At 43.2% G+C, this 25,036-nt stretch overlaps 1 protein-coding gene across 4 annotated transcripts in view; it reads left to right on the top strand.

Moving 5' to 3' along the window:
• LOC135253393 (phospholipase D1-like) overlaps positions 1-24,702 on the top strand; it is a 64,284-nt gene extending 39,582 nt beyond the window's left edge. For 3 of the 4 annotated variants that reach the window (XM_064332638.1, XM_064332641.1, XM_064332640.1), the window contains 12 exons: positions 437-659; positions 5,659-5,787; positions 7,156-7,274; positions 7,630-7,743; positions 7,942-8,052; positions 8,159-8,247; positions 10,566-10,679; positions 13,497-13,546; positions 16,028-16,162; positions 21,231-21,384; positions 22,282-22,399; positions 22,719-24,702. In XM_064332638.1, coding sequence (XP_064188708.1) covers positions 437-659; positions 5,659-5,787; positions 7,156-7,274; positions 7,630-7,743; positions 7,942-8,052; positions 8,159-8,247; positions 10,566-10,679; positions 13,497-13,546; positions 16,028-16,162; positions 21,231-21,384; positions 22,282-22,399; positions 22,719-22,943 — 1,581 coding nt within the window. In that variant the 3' untranslated portion in view covers positions 22,944-24,702. Of the gene's footprint in view, positions 1-436; positions 660-2,640; positions 2,734-5,658; positions 5,788-7,155; positions 7,275-7,629; positions 7,744-7,941; positions 8,053-8,158; positions 8,248-10,565; positions 10,680-13,496; positions 13,547-16,027; positions 16,163-21,230; positions 21,385-22,281; positions 22,400-22,718 lie in introns of all 4 variants that reach the window. The other variant, XM_064332642.1, reaches the window with a different exon arrangement.
• Positions 24,703-25,036: the final 334 nt, after the last annotated feature.

The raw sequence follows: 25,036 nt of genomic DNA, 5'->3' as shown, positions 1-25,036 counted from the left end.
TGAAAAGGCAAAGCATATGTAGAGTTTCTGAGTTAGTGAGTGTCTGCGTGCACTTGTGCTTTTTGTGACGTACTGTCACAAATTCTATACATTTTTTATAATGAAAGATTAAAATACCAAATTCAAACTGGTTACAACATGCAGTATTTTGATATATGCAAATACGTGAAGCATGAAATTCAAATTCATTAGTGCTGTTTCAAGTGTCTGCTTTAATACTTGTGGAATACGTTGCCCAATTATATATTATTCCAAAATATATACAATATAAAATGGTAGTACTATATTAGTGTATTCTCTATTTGTCTACATGCAAAGCAGTGTTTGGACATTTATTGCTAAATACATTTTCAGATGATTACTGGCTTTCAGAGGAAAAACTGAAGGTACTGTAATAAGATAAACGATTGACGATTATGCTTTTATGGTCCTACAGTCAGGTACAGAAGCTGCCCCACCTGGTACGGGTGTGACCCCCATCGACTCCCCCGCAGTTACCCAGAGCAACGGGCGAAACGCTGGGCCGGCGGACATGGGAGACCAGCCCAAACTGAAAGGGGCAGGCCGGGCACGCAAGGCCCGCTTCAGCCTCTACAAGCACCTGCACAAACACGGCCTGCACCACGCAGACAGCGTCAGCAGCGTGGAGTCTGAGGAGAGTGAGTGTCTCTGTTACACACACACACACACACACAGACACACGCACGCACGCACATGCACACACACACGCACACACACACATACACGCACGCGCACACATACACACACAGACACACGCACATGCACGCGCACACACACACACACACGCACATGCGCACACACACACACACACACATACACGCACATGCGCACACACACACACACACATACACGCACGCGCACACACACACACATACACGCACATGCGCACACACACACACACATACACGCACATGCGCACACACACACACACAGACACACGCACATGCACACACACACGCACACACACGCACACATACAGGCACGCGCACACACACAAACACGGCCTGCACCACGCAGACAGCGTCAGCAGCGTGGAGTCTGAGGAGAGTGAGTGTCTCTGTTACACACACACACACACACACAGACACACACACACACACTCACTCATATAGACATACAGTACAGACACATACACACACACGCACACTCCCACACACACATACACACACATACAGACACATATAGACACACACACACATACATTACACACCCGCACATAAATACACGCACATGCACACACACATACAGACACGCACACACACATGCATACACACACACATACAGACACTTGCACGCACACACACACATACACATACGGACACATGCATGTACACACACACACACACACACACACACACACACACACTCACTTACACTCATCTCTTACATAAGTCTCTCATATACAATACTGTGAAAAAGTCAGAGACCCTTTCTTTCTTTTTTTACTTTCTAGTGAAAACAGCCATTAAGTGCAAGTTAGTGATTTTTCAGTGTCAGAAAATAGTGCAGAAAACACATTTAACATAAAATTACACCAAAACCTCAACAACTCTGTCAAATCTTTAGTATTTAGTGTTTTCACCCTTTGCCTTTATTACAGCTTCCATTCTTTTTGGAAGACTTGCTTTGAGTTTTTTTGTATAAATCTGCAGGGTTGTTTTTCCATGCTTCTTGTGATCACCTCAATAGTTTAGTCTTGCATTTTCTGCTTCGCTCGATCCTAGTAATCCCAAACACATTCAATGATGTTGAGATTTTGACTCTGGGGTGGCCAGACCATTCTTTTGAGAATACCAGCAGCTTGATCTTCTTAGCAGTGTGCTTGGGGTTTTTATCTTGAATTTAAAAAAAAAAATTCTCCCAATCAAATGTTGTCCAGAGGGTATTGCATGATGTGTAAACTTTTTTTGTATTCATCAGCATTCAGGATGCGTTCAATCAACACCAAATCACCAACTCCAAATATTGTTATGCAAGCCAAAACACTGCACTGATCCTACACCATTCTTGACTGATGGTTGTGGATATGGCTCTGAGAGTCTTTCATTGCTTTGGTGGCATTCATACTGCCTTTTCTTACTTCAGAAAATCTCAGATTTAGACTCATTGGTCCATAAAACCTTACTCCACGTCTCAGGTGTCCAGTTTTGGTGTACTAATGCAAATTTTCTTCTCTTTTGTTTATTTCCTTTTCTCACTAGTGGCGTTTTGAAAGCTATCCTTTCAGTCACATAACAATGAGTTGTCTTGTCACAATGGAAAGATTTTTTTTTTTAATGTCTGAAACGCATGTTTGTTTTCATGTCTCCAAACAGACTGATCTCTGGTGAAAAAACACCCCCCAACCCACTGAATATTTCCACAGAATATTTACACAATTTGATTATGCAAATAGCCCGTCTTTTGTACCATTTGCGGTAGGGACGCCTTTAACAATGTGTTAGCTCTGCACAGTTGTTTGGCAAAGGTAAGGCCATGTCAATTCTCCAAACAACATTCTGCAGAAGTCAGGCAACACTAATGGAGTCAGGAGTGCCAGACCTGCATGTGTGTGGCTTGACGTAGTGAATGGGTGGAATGGTGGGGGGTTCCGATTTTAAAGTGCATAACCCTTTGCAGGTTGGTCTAACACCGTTAACAGCCAACAGAATTTAATCCCAGGTAGAGGGGTGGCGCTGAAGATGACCCCGTTATCGGGGTTGTCGCAAGCGGGTGAGTGAGGATCATGGTCCACATGAGGTTTGATCGCTTGACCACCTTCCCACTGCACTCGCTATGCGTGTGGGGTGCTCTTGCCTTCCAAGACTCCCAGCGGGGGATTGTTCTTGGCACATTCACAGTGAGAGACCAGTTGTGCCTGGGAAAAGTTTTTGGTTTTCATAGTATCTGATCACATAAATGGTTGGGGAGAAACCTCAAAAATTCGTGCATCTACACCCCCACCCCCAAACCACCTCCACTGGTCTTGGCAGAAGTCTGAGCTCTGAGATTATAAGCAGCAAAAGATTATAAGCAGTCGAGAGGACAGCCCTTCTTGGCTATGCACACAGTTGTTTTTAGGGCTCCCGGTTTTGGTATTGTAATGTATTTCTGTTTTTGTCTGTTAACCCATTGCAATGGTGCTGCTAGGTCAATTCCAGTGAGGTCTAGTGGACATTTTAAATATATATATATATATATATATATATATATATATATATATATATATATATATATAATATTTACTGAAAAACAGTCAGGGTATATAGTCTTGCATTAGTAATCCCCCACCTGGGAACGTAACCTGCAACCTTCTGATTACGAGCCCAGTTGCTTATGATCTGTGCATCGCTGCCACACCGCCCCTGGCCTTTGTCTATGCAGCAGTGTGCTCGGTCACTTCAGAAGAGACAAGCCTGCAAACTCAGTGGCAGTGACATGATGGAAGAAAGGACAATAACAACATCTCTGCAGCTTACTGCGGACAAAGGAAATTCAGTTTATAGTTCTGCTTGAGTGTATGTGAACCTTTTGTAGAAGTATAGATTTGTTTAATTTTTACCATGAAATCTTTAATTAATCAGTTTTTTTATCTGACATAACAGGTTTGTCTTTACCAATTTTGTGTGTTGGTTTAGAGGAAATCATGAAAAAAATTAAAAAGGAATTAGTGCAGGTGCAAAAATGAGTGAACCCCACGTTGCATTGATTAAATAAAGTAGGTAAGTAGAATCAGGTGGGTAAATAATTGGGTACCAAATTAACCAATCACAGGAGAGATCTTCAGAAAAGAGTTTGGGTAGGCCTCTGTTAAATAGAGATAATAAACTCGGTCAGTTTGGTGTTACCAATACAGCTTGATGCAAACACACCATGCTGAAAGGAAAGGAGAACTCAAAGGATATCTCGAAGAGGGTAGTCAGAGCACATCAGTCTGGGGAAGGCTATAAAATTATCTCTAAAAGATTTGAGCTCCACTGTGAGGCACATAATTAACAAATAGAGAGCATTTAACATGACAGCAACTCAGACTAGAAGTGGACACCCTTCCAAATTATCCCCAAGAGCCACAAGAAAAATAATAAATCAGGTAAAAGCCAACCCAAACAACATCTAGAGATCTGCAGACCTCCCTTGCTGTGAACTGCGCGTGCTTCAACAATAAGAACACTGAATCAAAATGACATTCATGGGAGGGTTGCTTGGAAGAAGCCTCTGCTGTCAAAAAAGAACCAAACTGCCCATCTTAACTTTGCCAGAGGCTACCTGGACAAACCTGAAGGTTTCTGGAAGTCTGGATTGTGACCTTTTTGGTCACAATCAAACTCGCTATGTTTGGTGAAAATCCAGAACTGCCTACTACCAAGTGAACCTTATCCCGGCACTCAAGCATGCTGGTGGGAACGTCAAGATCTGGGGCTGCTTTTCCTCCTCTGAAACTGGACAACTCCATATCATTAAGGGAACCATGAATTCTGAGGCATGCCAGGAGATTCTTGAACAGAACATCATGCCATCAGTGAAGGAGCCAGAGCTGGGCCAAAAATGGGTCTTCCAACAAGACAAAGACCTAAAACATTCAAGAAAATCTACCAAAGAATGGGTCTGGCAAAAGAAGATAACGGAGGTGCCACAAGCTATTCATTGAAGGGGTTCACATATATTTGCACACATGAAATCTGTTTTTTTTGTTGTTGTTTTTTTAAATGTTATTTATTTTGAATGTTTTTATTACGAGTTGGGGTTTAGCTAAAGATTTAATAAGTTTAGTTTAATATTTTATATAAAAATAATGACCATCCCTATAGGGTTTACAAACTTTCAAGCAGCACTGTAACTCTGCTCCCAACTTTGAACAGGACTGGATTACCCCGTCAGTATAATTTAACAATCGTTGCCCCTTCCTTACTTCTTTACTCACACTGAACTGAATTAACACAGTGTAATTTAACAACCATTGGCCCTCCTTTATATCTTGGACACTGAGCACAACTAACACGGTCAGAGTAACTTTTCTTATGGTGAATAAGGAGTGACTAACCTGATCTAACGGTGTTCTCTGATCTAACACTGAAGGAAAGTAACTGCTGAGCAATATTTTAAAATGTTAGTTCAGATTTTTTAAATAATGAAACAATGTGAATGTTTCCCTGTGAATGTGCTGTGGGATGGGCCCTCTCTTGCTTTGCATGCCTCATTAAACCTATTAATACCAGTGTGAGTGACTGACTGAATGAGTGAGTGAGTGATTCCATGGAACTTATCAAAAAATAAATACGGACATTTTCTTGGCGTTCTGGTCCACAAAGTCCTCCTAATCTGGCAACCCAATCGCCCATGCTCCATACATTTTATTGGCTGTGCAATTCCTTACATTTCATACCTGCACTGTTGACCTGGTTGTCGCTGTAAGAGACGCAATCTCTCGGTTTACCTTCCAGCTTAGATAAGTGCTTTATTTAAGTAAATACTAGCTCATGGTTTAAAATATTTTGTTTGATTCATTGTTATCTGGAACTAAACAGTAAGCTCTAAGAGACATATAGCACCATAAAATGAATTACCAGGTTCATAGCACAGTGGTTAGGGATACGTTTCTGTTGGGAGTAACCGATTACCCTCCTCCCCTGGGGAACCCTGCCCCCTTCCCCCTCGCAGAGACGGGGTCCTTAAGAAGCCTGCAGACCGGTGTCGGGGAGCTGATCGGGAACACCCGCTTCTGGCACGGCAAGGACTACTGCAACTTCGTCCACAAGGACTGGATACAGCTGGAAAAGCCTTTTGATGGTACACCCTAAGGTTGCGCCAAGCAATGTGGTCATGCAGAAGAGGCAAAGTCTCGTGGTAATAGTGGGGGGTTGTGGTGAGCGGTGTGGAAGAAACCATTCGAGTCGGGTGTGAAAGGCATGTTAGGGCTCAGACACCAGAAGAGGTGGAGAAGTACAGTACTGGAGTACAGTAGCCTACATTGAAAAAGAAAAGAGTGAATAGGGATGTTATAGTTGACTGAAGGAAGAGTACATACCTGAATGTATATGGAGCAGTCTGTGTCTTTGATTGTTCTTTTGGTGTTTGATTCAACTAAACAAGGATGGCAGGTTTGAAGAGGGAGTTGCTTGTGTCTTGAACAAGTCAGCGCCCTGTCTTTTAATTGACTCATGCCTCAGTGTTTTTAGCCAATTAGGGGTGAGGGAACAGCTTCTGAGGATAAATACAGCTGGTTGGCTGTGGTTTGTGGGCTGGTCAGATTTCTGCTAAAGTACAATTAATCTTGGTTTTTCATATCTTGTTTTTTTATATGGAGTGGTGATGATCTGAAGCAGTTTTACATCCTGTTGTGCGTTTCAAAGTTGGTTGTAATGTTGGTGTAGACCAGAGGTAAGCCCTGGTTCTGGAGTAGCAGACATTTTTCATATTTATGGTCTTACATTTTTGGATTATTGAAGTTTGTCTTCAATTACTGCATCTCCATGTGTGTTACAGCACTTTCTGAACACATATTATGTTTTATCCAAGGTGCATTTATGGTACCTCAGACCTATATCGTTATTCAGAAATGTTTAGCCAATGAGAAGTGGCTTAGCTTCAAGGGTTATTCATCATGGCTACATAAAATCTAGCCAGGTATGGAATGTACAGTACCAGACCTGTACTGCAGAAAAAAGCATTGCAATGATGTATGACATGACAGAGTAGAACTTAGGCCTACCTCAGTGAATCTATGTTATGTCTTAAAACTCCAGTGGCTATTTGTCATCATTCTGGCATAGATGGTATGTAAAATAAACAAAACTCATTTATCATTTATAATAATTTTTCATTTAATAATGTGGTACAATAGATTTTTTTAAAACTCATTCATGAGCCAAAAGAATCATTTCCTGGGGTACGGCTCTCCTTAATTTGACACCCATTCCTGACCCAGTTAATGGTCCTTTGGTATGTGCATGTCAACGGGATGGTTTCTCTCGACTTCGTTAGATCCACTCACCGGACCTTTTTTGCAAATAGATCATGTTTACCATGTATACTCAATTGTTCAATAGGCACGATCCAAAATTAGGTTTTGGATTCATTAGATTTTTTACCTGGTGAAATCCTGCGGAAGCAGTGCTACCTGTGTGCTTGTCAAAAACTCTCCTTCTGCTTCTCTAGATTTCATTGATAGGTACACAACTCCCAGAATGCCCTGGCACGACATTTCCTCAGTGGTTCATGGGAGGGCAGCACGGGATGTGGCGCGGCACTTCATACAGCGCTGGAACTTCACCAAGGTGAGAGGTACACACACACACACACACACACACCTGCCAGGGCTTCTGTCATGTCTCAGAAGAGATTACAGTATTGTGACAATGAAGGGCATTGATGCACAGGAGGTCCATGTAAGAAATGCATGCCTGTCGCACTGCTTAAAGCTGAATAAGGACTGTGTGCTGTCTGTCCATCCGTCTGTCTGTTGATGGATCCTGAAAGCTGTGTTTCATGTAATTGAGGCCGAGTGCTGTTTTGTTTAATGAAAAATGTTTTTCACATTGTGTAAGAATATTTTGTTCATTTGGGGAATCATGTGGGGAAATGTTTTGTGATTATTACTCTTTTGCTCAAGATTTTTATTCTCTTCCTCAGATCATGAAACCGAAGTACCGCTCTCTCTCATACCCCTACCTCCTGCCTAAGTCCCACACTACCGCCGACGAGCTGAGATACCAGGTCCCAGACAGTGTCCAGACAAAAGTGCAGGTAGTACACACTAATGTGTGTGCATATGCACTAAGGCACACCCATATGCACATGCTCAGACACACACCCACACATAAGCTCACACCCATGTATATTTACAGTACATGTGCATACACATGCAAACACGTGCACATGCACTCACACACATACAAACACATATACACAACTGTCCTTGAGTTTATCATTTCTTCACACCAGATCTTGAGATCTGCTGCAGACTGGTCAGCTGGTATCAAATACCACGAGGAGTCCATCCACAACGCCTATGTGCACGCCATCACCAACAGCAAGCACTACATTTACATCGAGGTGAGCCTCAGTTTGTAAGCTGGCTCCCTGAGCCTTCCTTTCGAGCGCACTCATCTCCACGAGGACATATGAGCTGTTTGCTGATTTAATATTTGTCCGCTTTCAGAACCAGTTCTTCATTAGCTGTGCCGACAACCGACACGTTTTCAACAAGATCGGAGACGCCATTGCGCAGAGAATCATCAAAGCCTATCGGTGAATATCTCCTGTGCATTATCACGTTGTTTAAACCTTTTCCTTTACCTTTCCCCAGGCAAACGGGTTCGCTGGCTCTCTTTATCCTTTGACTGCTCTCTGAACTCAGAAAGTCAAGACAGCGATTTGCTTATTTGGATGGTTTAAGGTTCACGTTTCTGAATTCAGAGAGAAAATGTAAAGACAGCTCTGCCTTCCAGGAGTTTGTAGCCCTGCAGAAAACAGATATATCATTGTTCAGCGTGTTTCCTGTTGTTTCATTATTATCAAACTGAAATAAAAACATGGTAAACAGTGACTCACAGCCTTAGTTATGATTCAGTAACATTGCTAAACACCAAGGAAACGTGGTCACTGAAAAGCCACAGTCACTGAGGTCCAAATGACGCGGTCACGCAGTTTGCTTTGTATGCAGTTCAACGTCAAGTCAGTTATCAGGTCCAACTGTCCCCAGCTTCCACTATCCTGCTGTGCCTAGCCAAGGAAAAGCATTTCTGATATTTTCTCTCCTTTTAAAGGAAATATTTTCCTTCAGGAAGAAAAGTATTAAAGACCACCAGTAGTGCCAAAAGGTCTGAACCTTTGCAGTACACTTTGTCGTCAGCCTTATTCACTATGTTTAGTTTATCTGTCTTTATTTGTAGTCTTATGTTATTTATCTTCCGCCTGGAAACCTAAAACCTTTAAGTGAAAAAGCAAACGAGCCCTTTAGTAGGATCACAGTGAAATTTGAAAACCGCATTCCAGTTGGGATTTTCCTGCCTTATCTTTTGGTTCATGTTAATTCCCATTTTTTGTACCCGGCACAGAATGTTGATACTCAGCGAGTGCATGCAGCGGCGTGCATGGATCGATGGCGTGCAGTGATGTGATGCGTACGTTGTGCGTGTGTGATGTGCATGCTGTGTCTGCTGATGTGTGTGCGTGTGTGATGTGCATGCCTGTGTTGTGCGTGCCTGTATGATGTGTGTGCGTGTGTGCTGTGCATGCACGCGTACGTGCATGTGTGATGTGCATGCATGTGTACGTGCGTGTGTGATGTGCATGCGTACGTGCGTGCGTGTGTGATATGCATACGTGTGTGTGTGATGTGCATGTATGCGTATGTGCTTGTGTGATGTGCGTCCATACCTGTTGTGTGTGCGTGTGTGATGTGCATGCATGTGTACGTGCTTGTGTGAGGTGCATACATGCGTACATGCTTGTGTGATGTGCGTGCGTACCTGTTGTGCCTGCGTGTATGTGTGTGCGTGTGTGATGTGCATGCATACGTGCGTGTGTGATGTACATGCGTATGTGCGTGTGTGTGTGTGATGTGTGTACGTGTGTGTTTGATGTGCGTGCATGCATATGTGCTTGTGTGATGTGTGTGCGTACCTGTTGTGCGTGCGTGTGTGATGTGCATGCATGCATACGTGCTTGTGTGATGTGCATGCATGCGTACGTGCTTAAGTGATATGCATGCATGCGTATGTGCTTGTGTGATGTGCATGCGTACCTGTTGTGCCTGCGTGTATGTGTGCGTGTGTGATGTGCATGCATGCATACGTGCTTGTGTGATGTGCATGCGTACGTGCGTGTGTGATGTGCATGCATGCGTACATGCGTGTGTGATGTGTATGCGTACGTGCGTGCGTGTGTGATGTGCGTGCGTGCATGCGTACATGCGTGTGTGATGTGTATGCGTACGTGCGTGCGTGTGTGATGTGCGTGCGTGCATGCGTACATGCGTGTGTGATGTGTATGCGTACGTGCGTGCGTGTGTGATGTGCGTGCTTACCTGTTGTGCCTGCGTGTATGTGTGTGCGTGTGTGATGTGCATGCATACGTGCGTGTGTGATGTACATGCGTATGTGCGTGTGTGTGTGTGATGTGTGTACGTGTGTGTTTGATGTGCGTGCATGCATATGTGCTTGTGTGATGTGTGTGCGTACCTGTTGTGCGTGCGTGTGTGATGTGCATGCATGCGTACGTGCTTAAGTGATGTGCATGCATGTGTACGTGCTTAAGTGATGTGCATGCATGCGTATGTGCTTGTGTGATGTGCATGCGTACCTGTTGTGCCTGCGTGTATGTGTGCGTGTGTGATGTGCATGCATGCCTACGTGCGTGTGTGATGTGCGTACGTGCGTGTGTGATGTGCATGCATGCGTACATGCGTGTGTGATGTGTATGCGTACGTGCGTGCGTGTGTGATGTGCTTGCATGCATGTGTGATGTGGCGGTCACTGGAGTGGAGAACTGTCATTGTCCTTGAACTGTGAAGCCATGTATAACTCCTCCCCTCTCTTTTGAACCCATGCACCTCCACACCCCAGGGAGGGGAAGAAGTACCGTGTCTACGTGGTGACCCCTCTGCTGCCCGGGTTCGAGGGCGACATCAACACTGGCGGGGGCAACGCCATCCAGGCCGTCATGCACTTCAACTACAGGTGAGGAGGATGATGACGAAGACCCATAGTCTTGATTCAGCTGCTGGTAGTAAAGCAGTCCCCTGGTTGATTTTACCTTTAGAGCGAGCTACAGCAGCTCACTAACTAGACTTATTTTCATTTTCGCAATACTAGGCGCAAGACTTTTTGCGCAAGACTTTTTGACATGGAACATCAACATCGCTGTCGCTTTAACCATCATTAGAGAGTCACATGAGATACATGAAGGGTTAACTGCCAGCAAGCCAGGTTCTCCATTTCTCATCTCAGCCTTGCATTGAGGTGGATTGGTTTAACCAAACACTAGTGCAATTTTAGCTTCTTACTACAGCGCACCGCAGCTGAATTAGTTTATTAGTGGATAATTAATCACGCCGGGTTGAAAAGATGCAATTCTGTCTTAATGTTTACTGTAAACTCTCTTTTAACCTTCACTGGAAATGCCACAGAGGCTGTAGTGTCCCTTTTTATTACCTAGGAAGGGAAGCAGCATGAGTTACGATGGGCGCAGAGCAGCCATAAACGGCTCGCCAGCCTTACCGAAGCCTGTGTTGATCTGCCAGCATCTCCCTGCTTCGGCTCCTGACATTAAGCCGCCCGGGAGAACGATGCGCACGCTGTAGGCTCGTTTGAGCTCACACACTGCCGCAGTCTTCCCTCAGCGGCAGCGGAGTCTCTGAGGCGACGCAGGGCTTCGTTTGTGAACGCGCCTCCAGCGGGCACGCTCTCGACCTCTGACCCGAGGCCGTGAGACATCACTGCGGTGGCCCAGCCCTGTTATCTCTTATCTCTTATCAGGGCCCCGCACATCCAGCACAAGCCCTGTGGGGTGAAGCGTTTGATTACGCGTGTGTGCAGCCCTCTATCCCTCCCCGGTTTGCGACCGTTTACGGTTTACTGCTGTGCTGCTCTTTGACCCAGCGCATGCTCACAGGAAATTAGGTTCACTGGTGAGACGCGTTGCTGCCGTCCGCAAGATAGCAGACTCTTAAGGCCGTGTGTGAGCCCCCTTCGCTCCTCCGTTACTTCTCTATCCCCTGCCATGGCACCTTCTGAGCTGTGCTGTCTTCTCTGTTACCCTCTCTACTTTTTCCCTGACTAATTAAAAGCACAGAAATACGAGAGGAGGGTAGACTGTCCGCTCTCGCTCCAAAATGAAATCAATGAAAAAGGTTCAGTGATGAGGGTGCAGACATGGTTTTCGTTTGCTAGGAAGGGGCATGTTGGCACAGTCAGACTGGAGGTAAGAGGAGTTTCCCTCTGCTGGTCAGTGTGGACTAGAGGAAAAAGACTAAACGAGAGGGTGTTGGCCTTCAGCGATAAGCTGTGTCTAAGACAGTCACACGTGCTTTCAGCAGCTTTTGCTGTCTAAACAACGGCAAACCCCGGGCAAGACACCATTTAAATATGGCGGATTTCAGGCCTTTGGTCATGGCCACCCTCCTACAACCTGTCCAGTTTCTCTTCCTGGCATTATGTATTATTTAACCCATTTTATGAAATATTTTTTCCTGTTTTCTCCTCCTAATTTAGAATGCCAAGTGATATTAATTGATGTTGCGTTACTGCCAATTTGTAATGCTAATGTTACTTCATTTCCAGATGCCCCTCTATGGGGTTTAGAATGACAAATCGTATTCATTCATGTGTGGCATTGCTGCCATGACAGTAACACTAGCATTATTTAATCACCCGATGCCCTTATATAGATTATCATTAAGGGCTATTGCAATTAGGCGCTGTGAAAGCAGTGGAACAACAGGAACAATAGGTAGAATAATAGCATTGAATTAAAAGAGCAATATGGAGATATAATCATAAGTATAGTAAGTGAGATTAAGCTGAATAGCCATGCTAAAATAAAAGCACACAGAAATAAAATACGGTGCTTAGCAGGCCTCCTTTAGTGCTACACACCTGGCACACCAAGCCTAGCAATGGCCTATTAAAACTAAATGACCCACAAAGACAACATGGGATGCAAATTCCAGCTCACTCAGAACACCCAATCCCATAATTCCCGGCCATTAATACTTTTGTTCATGTGGTTGGTGTGGCCACCTTGGACAAATAGCAGGAGTTTCAGGGCCAGGACCCCAGAACCTTTGACAGTGGGGTTCCTGTACAGGTGACTGTTTGGCTCTGAATAATGCTGTGATGAATTGAGTAGCCTCTCTCTCACACCTACACGCTCACACATGGATACACATTATGTCACTCACACATTGCCTCTCTATCTTTGTTTCTTCTCACTCTGTTCTTCAGCCCCCCTCTTCAATGAATCTCTCACTCATTCTTTCTCGTTTCTCTATCTCACTCTCTTCATCCTGCTCTCTGTCTGTTCCCCCAGTGCAGTAGCAGGACTCGTCCATGTAGATTGTTTGGCACCAATAGTACAGTCATGTACTGAAACCTTAAGTGGTCCAGTTTGTGCAGAGAGATAAAGTGCTTTCAAACAGGGAGGAAGCTGTCATTTTGAAAGACTTAGTTGTTAATAAAGGACTTCTCCCAGCACTGCAGCATTTTTCTAGTTCTTTCAACTCTTCTGGGCAAGATGACCTTTTTTAGCTTCTACTCCCTGTTTGCTTTGCCGCTGTTGTCTATTGATTTCATAATGTGGATACATTCAGTAACTCTGCAATGAAAGTAATTAAAGATTTCACCCACAGCCAAGACTGTTTTATTCAGAACCTCCACAGGAATAGACAACTTGACCTTGAACAGTCTGTATAGTTTGTTATTATTCATGGCCTCCAGAGACGATTATCTGGATTGTGCACTGTGAAGAAATTGAAATGTTCTTTAATTCTTTTCCAGAACAATGATCAGAGGTGATTGCTCCATTATTTCTCAGCTCAAGAGGGAAAGTGAGTATTTTTACTGAATTATATCGCCGTCAAACAACTGATTTGTACCCAGGGAAAGGATCTTGAGAAATGTGCCTTATCTCTGAATTTTGTTTGTCCTGTTGTGCTGTGCTGAGATGTGTGATTTGTGTTTTTGGGTAGTTTTTGACCTGGGGAATGCTGTAACTGACTAAAGAAGCAACGACACTGTTCACATTATTCATTGTGTGTGTGTGTGTGTGTGTGGTGAGAGAGAGAGCGAGAGCGAGAGAGATGCCGGAGTGCAAGCATGCACTGAGAGATGTGTGTGTGTGTGTGTGTGTGTGTGTGTGTTTGTTTGTGGCATGGATATCTCTGTGTTTTGTGTGGCTCTTCCTTGTGTGGCTCAGTGGAATTTCATGTTCAATCATTGTCTACAGATGTGCTAATTGCCACATGGGACTGTATTTATGGGAAATATCTCAGCTGGAATAACAGAAAACGTGGGGCCCCTACTTCTCCATAAGGAACGTTCCTCCATTGGGCAAAGTAGCAGACCCTGTCCCCACCCACTGGCTGCCTTTCATGTCAATCAGAGACGTGCAATTTCAGGAATGTGGGCTGGGGATTGTGTTGTTTTTATTGGCTCTCTGCAGCCTGGAATTTTTCCACCAAAGCACTGCAGGTGCCGCCCGGTCCCTTGGAGTGCGTAACAGCTGCTCTGCTGTGCTTTTATGTACCGCAGTGTTGCTAAACTGGGGAGCACTGCGCCAATTCTGTTATCGATTTACCCTTTCAAGACCCCCTGTACCTGCTCCATCTTTCAAACCATCTCAAACTGTACTACTTGGGACGGTTAACAGCTTACAGTAAAGCCTACTAAAGACGAAGTAGGCTTTAGAAGTAGACCGTATTATTTTTTGATTTACTTAGCAGAAGCCCTTTATCCAGAGCATTTATGCTGCTGGATATTTTACCAAACCCAATTCTCATCAAGCCATTTGCTGAAAGAAACCACAGCACACTCACTGGGGTTCGGAAGCTGCGACCTGCCGTGCAGGTAGGTGGGTAAACGGTGACGTTGCCTGTCAGGAATGGCTTGTCACAGAGCCATCTTGCAAGGTTTCTGCTGTGTCATGCTGCAACTCCACCAGTCACAGGTGTACAGCCTGCATGGCAGAGACCTCCTGCGGCACTGACAGGGTTTCTCGTGGGTGGGTTGGGAGACGTGGATGGGAAAAAAAAGTCCCGAGACAGACCAGCGAATGGATCCAGCTGACCCCGGCCTCCAGCGTGCGGCAGAGCGGGCTTTAATAATCCAGCAGGCTCCCGGTGTCCCGTTCCGCGGGCCGTCGTGACCGGGGCCCCCCTCGCCTCTGAATGGCCGGCTGGAATGCAGCCCCGACCTCCAGGCAACCCCTAGACGGCCCCGGGGATGTCGGCGCGATTGCATGATCGATATGGCCCGGGAATGCGAGGGGGGTGGGGGTGGGGGGGGGTTGTTAGGGGGTGGGGAGTGTCGCCAGTGGTTACATGCTGAATGACGCAGGGTAACTGAGAGGGAGGGAGTGGGGGGAGTGGCGCCCCTGTCAGTTGTGTGTCTCAGTAATTTATACTTTATTGATAGTCTTCAGTTCCGGGTCTTTTAAGATCAAGCGAGATTCAATTTCTACCAAACCTACAATTATGCGAAGCACATATTCAAATACCCGGTAGGGTTGTCAAACGCATTAGTGTAACATTAGTACTCATAGACATTACTCACAAACAATGCAGACTCATACACATTTGTGAATGTGTTTTTTTACATTCTGAAGAAAGTTTTCACTGTACGCAGAGGGCTGATAATAAGGTACAGGTTTTGCAGGTTAAAGTGATACATGAAACTCATGAATAGAAGTGTGCTAAATTCATCTGGATGTGTGTAGTTACTGTGGGTATCATATATCTGTATAGCTGGTGGCTTAGCTGTGATATTTACTTGGCTTGGTTTTTCCATTTATACAATATACATTATGTCAGGAACAGCGTTGCTTTAATTAATTCTTGGGCAGATCTGACTCTTTCCTGTCTTGGTCAATCCATGTTTGAGCCAGCTCTAATCATCGCCACATTCACAAAACGAGACAGCCCCATGCTGGCTAGCTCTGCAGCCATGGTGGCGAGCAGACTGATCTGAGACCAGTCAACAGCCCCATGCTGGCTAGCTCTGCAGCCATGGTGGCGAGCAGACTGATCTGAGACCAGTCAACAGCCCCATGCTGGCTAGCTCTGCAGCCATGGTGGCGAGCAGACTGATCTGAGACCAGTCAACAGCCCCATGCTGGCTAGCTCTGCAGCCATGGTGGTGAGCAGACTGATCTGAGACCAGTCAACAGCCCCATGCTGGCTAGCTCTGCAGCCATGGTGGTGAGCAGACTGATCTGAGACCAGTCGACGGCCCTGCGCTGGCTAGCTCTGTGGCTGATGTGACGGACAGACTGATCTGAGACCTGTGTGTGCTGATGTGCCTCTCTCGCACAGTGGCTGAACAATGGATGAACTACATCTCCTTCGCGGGCCTGCGGACCCACGCAGAGCTGGAGGGCCGGCTGATGACCGAGCTCATCTACGTCCACAGCAAGATGCTGATCGCCGACGACAACACTGTCATCATCGGTGAGATGCTCCACTTAGCAAGAGAGAACCCCACAATAACATCACATCAGATTAACTGCCCATTTAAGGAGAGGCAGGGCACTCCAGGTGGATTGGGGTTTGAGCCAGTTAGTCTCTATTCCCTTACACACTTCAGTGAACTTCTGCAAGAAAAGAACATTCTTATCTGAAAATAGCAAGAGATCAAGTTTATTTTCTGGACCTTTATTTTCTGGAAAACCTTTCAAATGAATGAAAATTAGTTTGTATTAATGGTTTTTTGTGTTGAGCATTTTCCATTATGGGCTAAAAAAACAATAAGCACAGTAATGATTAATTACAGGAAACTGAAGCTCAACAAAAACAAAAATTGCCTCCTAGAAGACATTAGAACAATCTACACCATGTTTTGGTTAAAGAGTGACGTTAATGGTTACACATTCAGTTTGAGGTGTTATGGCCTACCGTGTAATCATCTAGCTATGGAGTCATGAAACCATAGTGTGGGGTTTGCATGTAAAATAACAGAATCCATTTGAATGAAATATAAATGAGCTTTAAACAAAGATTATACAGCAGCATTTATAATTTTTTTTGCACAATTACTTGTTTGTAAGCAGGCTAGCTTCCACACGAGATCACAAAGTTTTTGCGTCCTTTTACCTGTGTATCAGATTGTCCTGAAATTGGTTACTTTGATCAGACTATTTTGTTCAGATGTTGTTATTGGCAGATGCAGCTAAATGTCCAATGCAGAGAATTATTGATTGTGGCATTTGTGTGATTTACATCGGATCAGAAGGTACAGAAGTTTACATTACAGATGTTTTTTGCCTTGCTACTCTGTGACTGTTCACTGTAAAAAGTGCTATACAAAGAAAATTTAGTTGAAGTTAATGTTCTTAAGGGCTGACAGCCTGTGGTCATTGCGGCTATTTCTGTAAGAAACCCTGAAAAGTGCCAAGCTCTCAGTACTGTACAGGTATGGGGCATGCCTCCCCACCAAGCTGTAACTTGGTGGGATGGCATGTTTCCCATCCCAATTAATCAAATTCAGAACGCAGCTTGTACATCATGTTCGCACAGCTCCCCCTGTTGTCAGAATGCTGTTCTGCATGTAATACACAGTATTCGACTTAGTGCCACGGCCTGTCTGGAATTTAGAACTCTTGAGTATATGCCCTTATTATGTGCAGGGATTAAATTTTACATTTTATACAACTGAATTACTGGCAGGTCAGGTTAAGCATCTTGCTCAAGTACTGCAACCTCCTCTAGCAGCTGAAAATCTCTTCGGTTATGAACCAATATCAGATCACATATATGCCTCTCACAAGCTTATATCTCATCAGGAATTGTGTTTGTTCAGACCTCTTGAGGAGGGGGAAATGTGCATAATTTGTTTGCTTAATTAGAAAGCAGGCATGTTTAATTAGTATGTAAATGAATTGTATCCTGCAGTGTTTCAACCCCCTGCCCCCCTCCCCTACAAAGAGGAGGGTTAGCTTGCTGACTCCTGATCAGTACCCCCACGGTAGAGTGGAAGTGACCACTAGGAGGCACTCATTCTCAGTTTGCTCTGTGCAGAACAGCGCCTCCCAACAGTTTCTCAGCCTTTTCTATCCTACAGTGAGCTGCAGAAGGGCAGACACTTCTTATGGACGCTTTGGCAGATTAGCTGTTTTCTTCTCAAATGAATAGCACATATATAGCAGTGTTCAGGAAAGTGGATTTAAAACTCACGGTTCACACCTTCGATGCCCACGTGGGGCACTGCCAGTTTTTCCCCTTGAGCAAGGTACTAGTAAATTCACTAAATATCCAACTATACATGGATTGTACACAAAGTGTAAGCTGTGAGTTGCTCTGCTAAATGCCTACATGTAATGTAGTCTGCCCATTCTTGTCCTAAAATGTGTTGATGATTGGAATAGATGCAGAGGCCTCATTTATAGAACGGACTTACGATCAATTTTGATCTTAGGTATGACTTACGCAGACCACGTATAAGTAGTTATTTATAAAACCTTACTTTGGCGTTGAAATGATCTTATCTCTACGCAAAGTCTAGACTTGACGTAAGTGATTTTCCTGCTGGTTATGTAGGGGTATTGCAGTTTGGGACGCATATTCGCCCAAGCCTGTGGTGAACTATGCATTAGCTTTATGAACAATTTGATAGGAATTATCAATTAAAGGTGTGAGGAATTAATTGCCAGACGCAAGGTGTTTTGAATTAAAAACAGGATGCAATGTTCTATAAATAGTGTGTCAAGTTAGAAAAAAGTAACCATGGCTGTTCTTGCGTTATTGAAAGACATTGAAAACCGTGCTTTTAGAAGGGAGAGAGTTTTCAGAGACCAGAATGACTTTTTTTGCGCATGATGATCTTCCAAAAAGTTTGCTTTTCTCTTTTGGTCCTTGGTTATTCCTGACTAAACCCTCATTTGTGCTAGCATTATATAAGGGGAAATCCTTCTGAAGAATTGCAGTCTTTGCAGTTGTTTTCTGAACTTAAACATTTGAAATGTTTGACATTTTTAATAATTTTTCCTGGGGTCAAATTGACCCCGAACATGAAATGTTACTATGCTTCATAATAAAAGGTGTGTTTCTTTCCAAATGTTATTTTTCTTTTTTAATGAGCGCTTAATACCAACATAAAGCTCTGCAAACACCAAAACATACTTTGTTTTCCATTTTAGGTCAATGAATGAGATTGTACAGTCATTTCCATATTTCGCAATAGTCATATAAAATCAATACTTGATGTATAAGGGGAGGATGAGGGGAGTCATGTTTTATTTACTGGGCTATTAAGATGGTCAGTAGAAAGGCCTAAAGTAGCTGAGAGAGAAACTTGGGTAACACTTTCAGTTACAATTATTTTCTGCAGGTTTATATTGCTGGGGTCAAATTGACCCCAAACATAAAAGCTGTTAGTTAATTTAAACATGATAGGAGGGTTAAGTGACCACCAGTATGGATTTCCAGCTAAACGGTCTACCTCACTAGCAGTAATGGAACTAGTAGAGAACATATCAACTGCAATAGACATTAAGGAATATACAGTGGGAGTATTTATGTATCTCAAAAAAGCGTTCAATACCATTGATCATGGTTTACTAATGAAGAAGCTAGAAAGGTATGGTATTAGAGGGGTAATATACTCCTGGTTGAAAAGTTACCTTGAGAACAAATATCATTATGTTCAAGTAAAGAAGTTTGATTCAGATAATATGAAGGTCACCTGTGGGATTTCGCAAGACTGTGCTGGGTCCAAAGCTCTATGTACTTTATATAAATTATATTTGTAAGGTGTCAAAATTGCTACATTTTGTCATATTTGCTGATGACACAAATTTATTTTGCTCAGGAAAAATGTTGGATACAGTTGAAGAGGAATTGAAAACCAGAAAGAAGTGGTTTGATACTAGTAAATTGTCATTAAATCTAAGTATAACTAAATTCATCGTGTTTGTTAATCGTAAAATCAACTCTGAAGTAAAAATTATGATTAATGATGTAGAAATGTATGAAGAGTGATGTAGATGTAGAGTGTATGAAAATATATTGTTGGGAGTGATAATAGACCATAAACTCATAAATCATATCAAATCAAAACTAAGGCGATCTTGAATCAAAACTCACTATTTATTCTATACTGTTCACTCATAGTTCCATACATTACATACTGTGTACCATACATACCATTATTTATTAAATCATATGCCTTAAAATTTATGGACTTAGTAGACTTTAAAACTCTACAAATAATGTTTAGAGCAAAAGACAAAACACTTCCTGACTGTATCCAATGGTTGTTTTTAATTAGGGAGAGCAGGTATCCATTAAGGGGGAATAATATCTTTGAAATAAAGAGGGTAAGGATGAATGTGAAAAATATATGTGTGACAGTTAAAGGGGTTAAATTATGGAATAGTTATAATAATGAACTAAAAGAATGTAGTAATATGTGTAAATTTAAGAAAATGTTTAAAAGCATCTATCTGTTTCTGTTTTATGCTGATGTATTGCTTTATTTCAGTTTTTTTTTTGGTTTGTTCTGTTAAATTGCTATTTTGGGCAGAGTAAGGGTAATGTTTGTTTTAAGGGTAGGCACAATAAGCTCAGGCTTCAGCCTATACCATTTTTTATTTCAGGCAGAGAATATTATGTTTTGATTTAGGTCTATTTTTGATACAATAACTTGGTATTATTTAACCTTTTTTCATAAATGCATGGTAAAATTCTTGTTAAGACCGAAAAAAATGAATAGATCTAACTAACTAACTAACTAAGCGGAAATCGCTGATTGTAAGGCACGTTCAGGTTCCGTCAATTTTAAGTTAATTTGAGATTTATAGATCACAGGTGCATAAGTTACAAATGGGCTTCTTAGAACCTGCGTAAGCAAGGTTTTTTATGCTCAGTATCTTTTATGAATCGAACGTAAGCACACCGTCGGAAATGATCTTAAGACCAAGTTCAAGCATAAATCTAAGAACATTTTTATAAATTAGGCCCCTGGTGTAGCCATGCCATGTTCACATTACAGTAGGCATTTATCAGACACTCTTACCTACAGAAGCTTTCACTGGTTGCACTTATTTTTATGTGCAGTCCATTTGTACAGTTGAAATATGTATTGATGCAGTTAAAGTGCCCCGCCTGGGAATTGAACCTGCAGTCTCTGTGTTACGAGCCCTGTTTCCTGACCATTATACTGCACCACTCCCCTTCCTAATGCCCTCCTAAATGGTGATGTTTGTGTTCTGCGTCACACATCCCCATTGAGCGGCATGGTGGTGCAGTGGATAGCGCTGAGAAAGTCGGAATGATCGGAAGGTTCTGGGTGGAGTTTCCTCTGTACTCCCACAGTAATCCAGGTTAGGCTAATTGGAGACTCTAAATTGCCCATAAGGTATGAGTGTGTGTTCGTGAATACACGAACACACTGTGAGGAATCTGTTCTGGTAGTATTCCTGCCTTTCACCCAAAGCTTGCTGGGATAGGCTCCAGCCCCCTGGGTCAATAAGCGGGCTAGATAATGGATAGATGGATGGATCACCCCCTCCTTCTGTTTCAGGCTCGGCCAACATCAATGACAGGAGCATGCTGGGAAAACGTGACAGTGAGGTGGCGGTCATCGTGGAGGACACAGAGACGGTGACATCAGTGATGGACGGGGAGGAGTACCAGGCAGGGAAGTTTGGCCTACAGCTACGGCTGGAGTGCTTCAGGTGGGGTCACTAAACCTCCCCCCCCCCACACACACACACACACACGCACACACCACCACCCTTGTTACACCTCCTCCTCTCAACTCCAGGCCTCAGGACTTGACAATCATGTCATGTCCTGGAAAACTGTGCCCATTTAGCCTTTTCTCCAAAAATCGCTCCCAAAAAACAACATTACATTAACAGTACCTTACTTTCGCTGCTAGAAGGTGATAAAAACACTAATAATGGGAACACTATAATGTCATATATACAAAAGTTCCATCTTGAGTTGTACGTGTATTGTAGTGAAGTACTGTTCTTAAATACCTGGTCTGATCCTAGTGTCAGTATCAGTGTGTTCCTGACTGAAGCCAAGAGAACTGGGACAGCTCAAGTGTGTTTCCACTGCACTTTTTCTTTTAAAGAAATCTTTTCTTTTAAAGATTTAAACAACCTCAGTAGTGTCAGTTTTGGTGAGGCAATGTTAATTAAAAAAAAAATTAAGTAAGTTATACTTAAAAAAAAAAAAAGCTTTTGATGCAGGAGGATAATAATGATAACCATAGTAATGGTAATGACTGACAATACAGCCAGGGCAGACAGGCAGGTTCACCTAACATGGTAAACCACAGTATGGCATTGAAAAACTACAGAAACATTAAAAATCATGGAACAAGTTACAATAGGTGAACAACAGCAACTGGAATTGGCTGGTGATGGACACACAGACCTGGGAGAGGCCCTCCAGCAGCTGTTTATGATATTCAGGGACGATATTGCAGAAGCAAGATTTTCTGTATCCGTTGGTTTTTTGTAGTTGTATACTGTACTTAGCGGGACATGAAAGCATCTGTCAGAAACCCAAATCCGTCCATGTTATTTTGCGCTGTCCTTAGAGACCTTTTCCCTCCGCAGAATGATCCTAGGCGCCTTCACCGACCCCACCATCGATGTGACGGACCCCATCAGCGACCAGTTCTACAAGGAGGTGTGGATGGCCACGTGCGCCCGCAACGCATCCATCTACCAGAAGGTACCGGCTCTCACAGCCTCAGCCCCCTTTAACGCCCACATCTTTCCCTCTCCTAGAATGCGCAGTCTATTTACTTCCCGGCTGCTCACCAATGGCAATAAGAGTTATTATAAATTATAATATTGGCTGGCTTTAGGGTTTGAGTCAGTTACATTTCCAGTTCAGTCAATTCCGAAAATGGATTGAAAAAAGGGCTGGGTAAAAGTGCCCCACACACACATGCGCATACACACACACACAGATGGTATATTTTGGCAAATATACTGCTTCTCTTTTGCAACCATGATCGAGCTCTGCCTCTCCCTCCCCTCGCCACTAGGTGTTTCGCTGCCTGCCGTCCAGCGATGTGCGTAATACACTGGAGCTGGAGAGCTTCCTGTCCAAACTGGGCCTGGAGAAGGAGGACCCGGTTCGAGCCGTGGAGGAGCTGAAGAAGATCCGGGGGTTCCTGGTCCAGTTCCCCCTTTATTTCCTGAGCGAGCAGAACCTACTGCCCTCTGTAGGGACCAAGGAAGCCATGGTTCCCATGGAGATCTGGACTTGAGACTCAGGGAAGCTGGGGGGGGGGGGGCGGATAATGGGAGCCAGAACCAGAACCATCTACCCTTGCCAGCTCTACACCTTGAACCCAACCTTGAACAGCAAGGCAGAAATCTGTCTGTAGACAGGAAAAGTCTGTGGGAGCTGTTGGTTTGTGTGCCAGCTGAGAGAGACTTTATACAGTGGGAGGGAAGAGCCTCCCAGATGCCCGCAGTTCGGCTTGAAACAGTTTGCCACGTTCTGACAGTTTTTTTATCTTGTATAATTAACAATCTTTTTTTTTTATCTGTTTTTTTTTGTTTTACTAATATTGGGGAAAACTAACACTATGCAAGTATAAAATAGACATGTGAACGTATAGCAGATATTGCTGCATGTGTATATTGTGTCCATGTGTGTTGTAAAGAGCCTTTTTTTAAAGACAAAGGACTGTTTCCAGTTTAAGAGAGAATGAAATCAGTGGGATCAGGGAACCTAAGCTACGATGTCCATGTCGCTTGTTTGCCTTTAATACCCTTGTGTCATATGCAACTCTATTCTGTGGAACAATATTGCCTGAAAGGAAAATATGAATTCAATGTTTTCTCTCGAATAGCTTAGTGTTGCTACAGCACTGGGCCCCAGCCTTAGTCCTAGGTTCACACCACGAGTTGGTTCTCACTCCAGCCAGGCCCTCATTTAATGTTACACTGTGTTGTTAATTCAGTACTGAACTGGATTTGATATAACTTAACAAGTATTTTCTTTTAAAACTGTTATAATAATTTTTAAGGGATATGTATTTTGGAAGGGTGTTGTTCAAGACCAAGAAAAACATGAAGCATGCTTAACTCGAATGAAAGGATAGAAGCCAAGTTACTTGCCTTTGTGAATTTAAAATTCATAAAAATAAGTATGCAATGATACTGACCAAATAGTTTGAACAGTGAATTTAACAACTGAGCTTAAATAAATCTGTTCAACCAAATTATGGATAAACACCTATGTTTAATTTAGCACACACACATTCATATTTCAGCACATTCACAAACTATTTTTCTATTATGTTTAGAGTGTAGGGACAAAAATCTGCATATAATTTGTTGCTTGTTCAAATCCACTCAATTGATAGCTCAGTTGGGAGAAAAACCACTGCACACAATGTGTCCAAAAACCAGGGTAAGGGGACGTAGGGCTACGTAACACAAACTACACTATCGGACCTGTCCATCCTCTGGGTGCCTTGTGAAGCTAATAGACACGCTGCATTACACTCATTCTGTAAGCCATCTATAAAACCAGGCTTTTTTTTCCCGGTTGAGCAGCGTAGCTCAGTAGTTCTTCAAGCCATAAAACAACATTTGAAGTATTGTCACTTGGTTTTAATAGCCAATCAGTAGTAAGGGCAGACAATCTGATTACTCAGCGCTGAGGGCAGCATCTTCCCAGGAGCCAATGGCTATCAACACTGTCATAGTCACGTAGGGCCTAAGTGCAAAGCTGTTGTTTGATATGCATTTCATTGTGGAATCCAGGGAGGCACTTCACCACCATCACCCCACATGAGTGTGTCTACAGTATGTCTTATTGTCTGTGCTTCAGGGTGCCCCTGGTTCAATTTTGGACCAAACTTTTATTACCTGTTGGCCACTGCTGTTAATTTGACATCACTTGTTTCCAATGCACTGCAGTTTTTTGCACATCAAAGAGAAAACTTGTTTTTGTTCATGTTGCTAATTGTGCACGGTGAGGAAATGTAAGCAATTAAACATACTTGATTTTCATGATAGTGTGAGTTTTTTTCTCTCTCTTTCTCTCCTGCCCTGCAGAAATGCTAAATGAATCCAGCTTCAGGTACCTGAATACTGGCAGTTTGGTGTTGGAGTCAGTTTTGTCACCCTTCTTTATAGCAGCATATCCTCCCAAGACCCAAGAATTAATTTTTGTATGCTGTAGGGTCTCTGGTCTTAATCTCAAGAACCATATATTCCACCATGTCGAAACCTGCACTACAAGGGACATTCTATAAACATTCATAAACAAAGTAAAATGCATTATATTTTTTTCTTGCAGGAGGATGTAGCTACAAGAGTGTATTTTTCCAATTACTACACCAGT

The sequence above is a fragment of the Anguilla rostrata genome, chromosome 4, assembly GCF_018555375.3.
Source record: "Anguilla rostrata isolate EN2019 chromosome 4, ASM1855537v3, whole genome shotgun sequence".
NCBI lineage: Eukaryota > Metazoa > Chordata > Actinopteri > Anguilliformes > Anguillidae > Anguilla > Anguilla rostrata.
The sequence above is the reverse complement of the archived record's forward strand: the minus strand, read 5'-3'. Positions and strand labels throughout refer to the sequence as shown.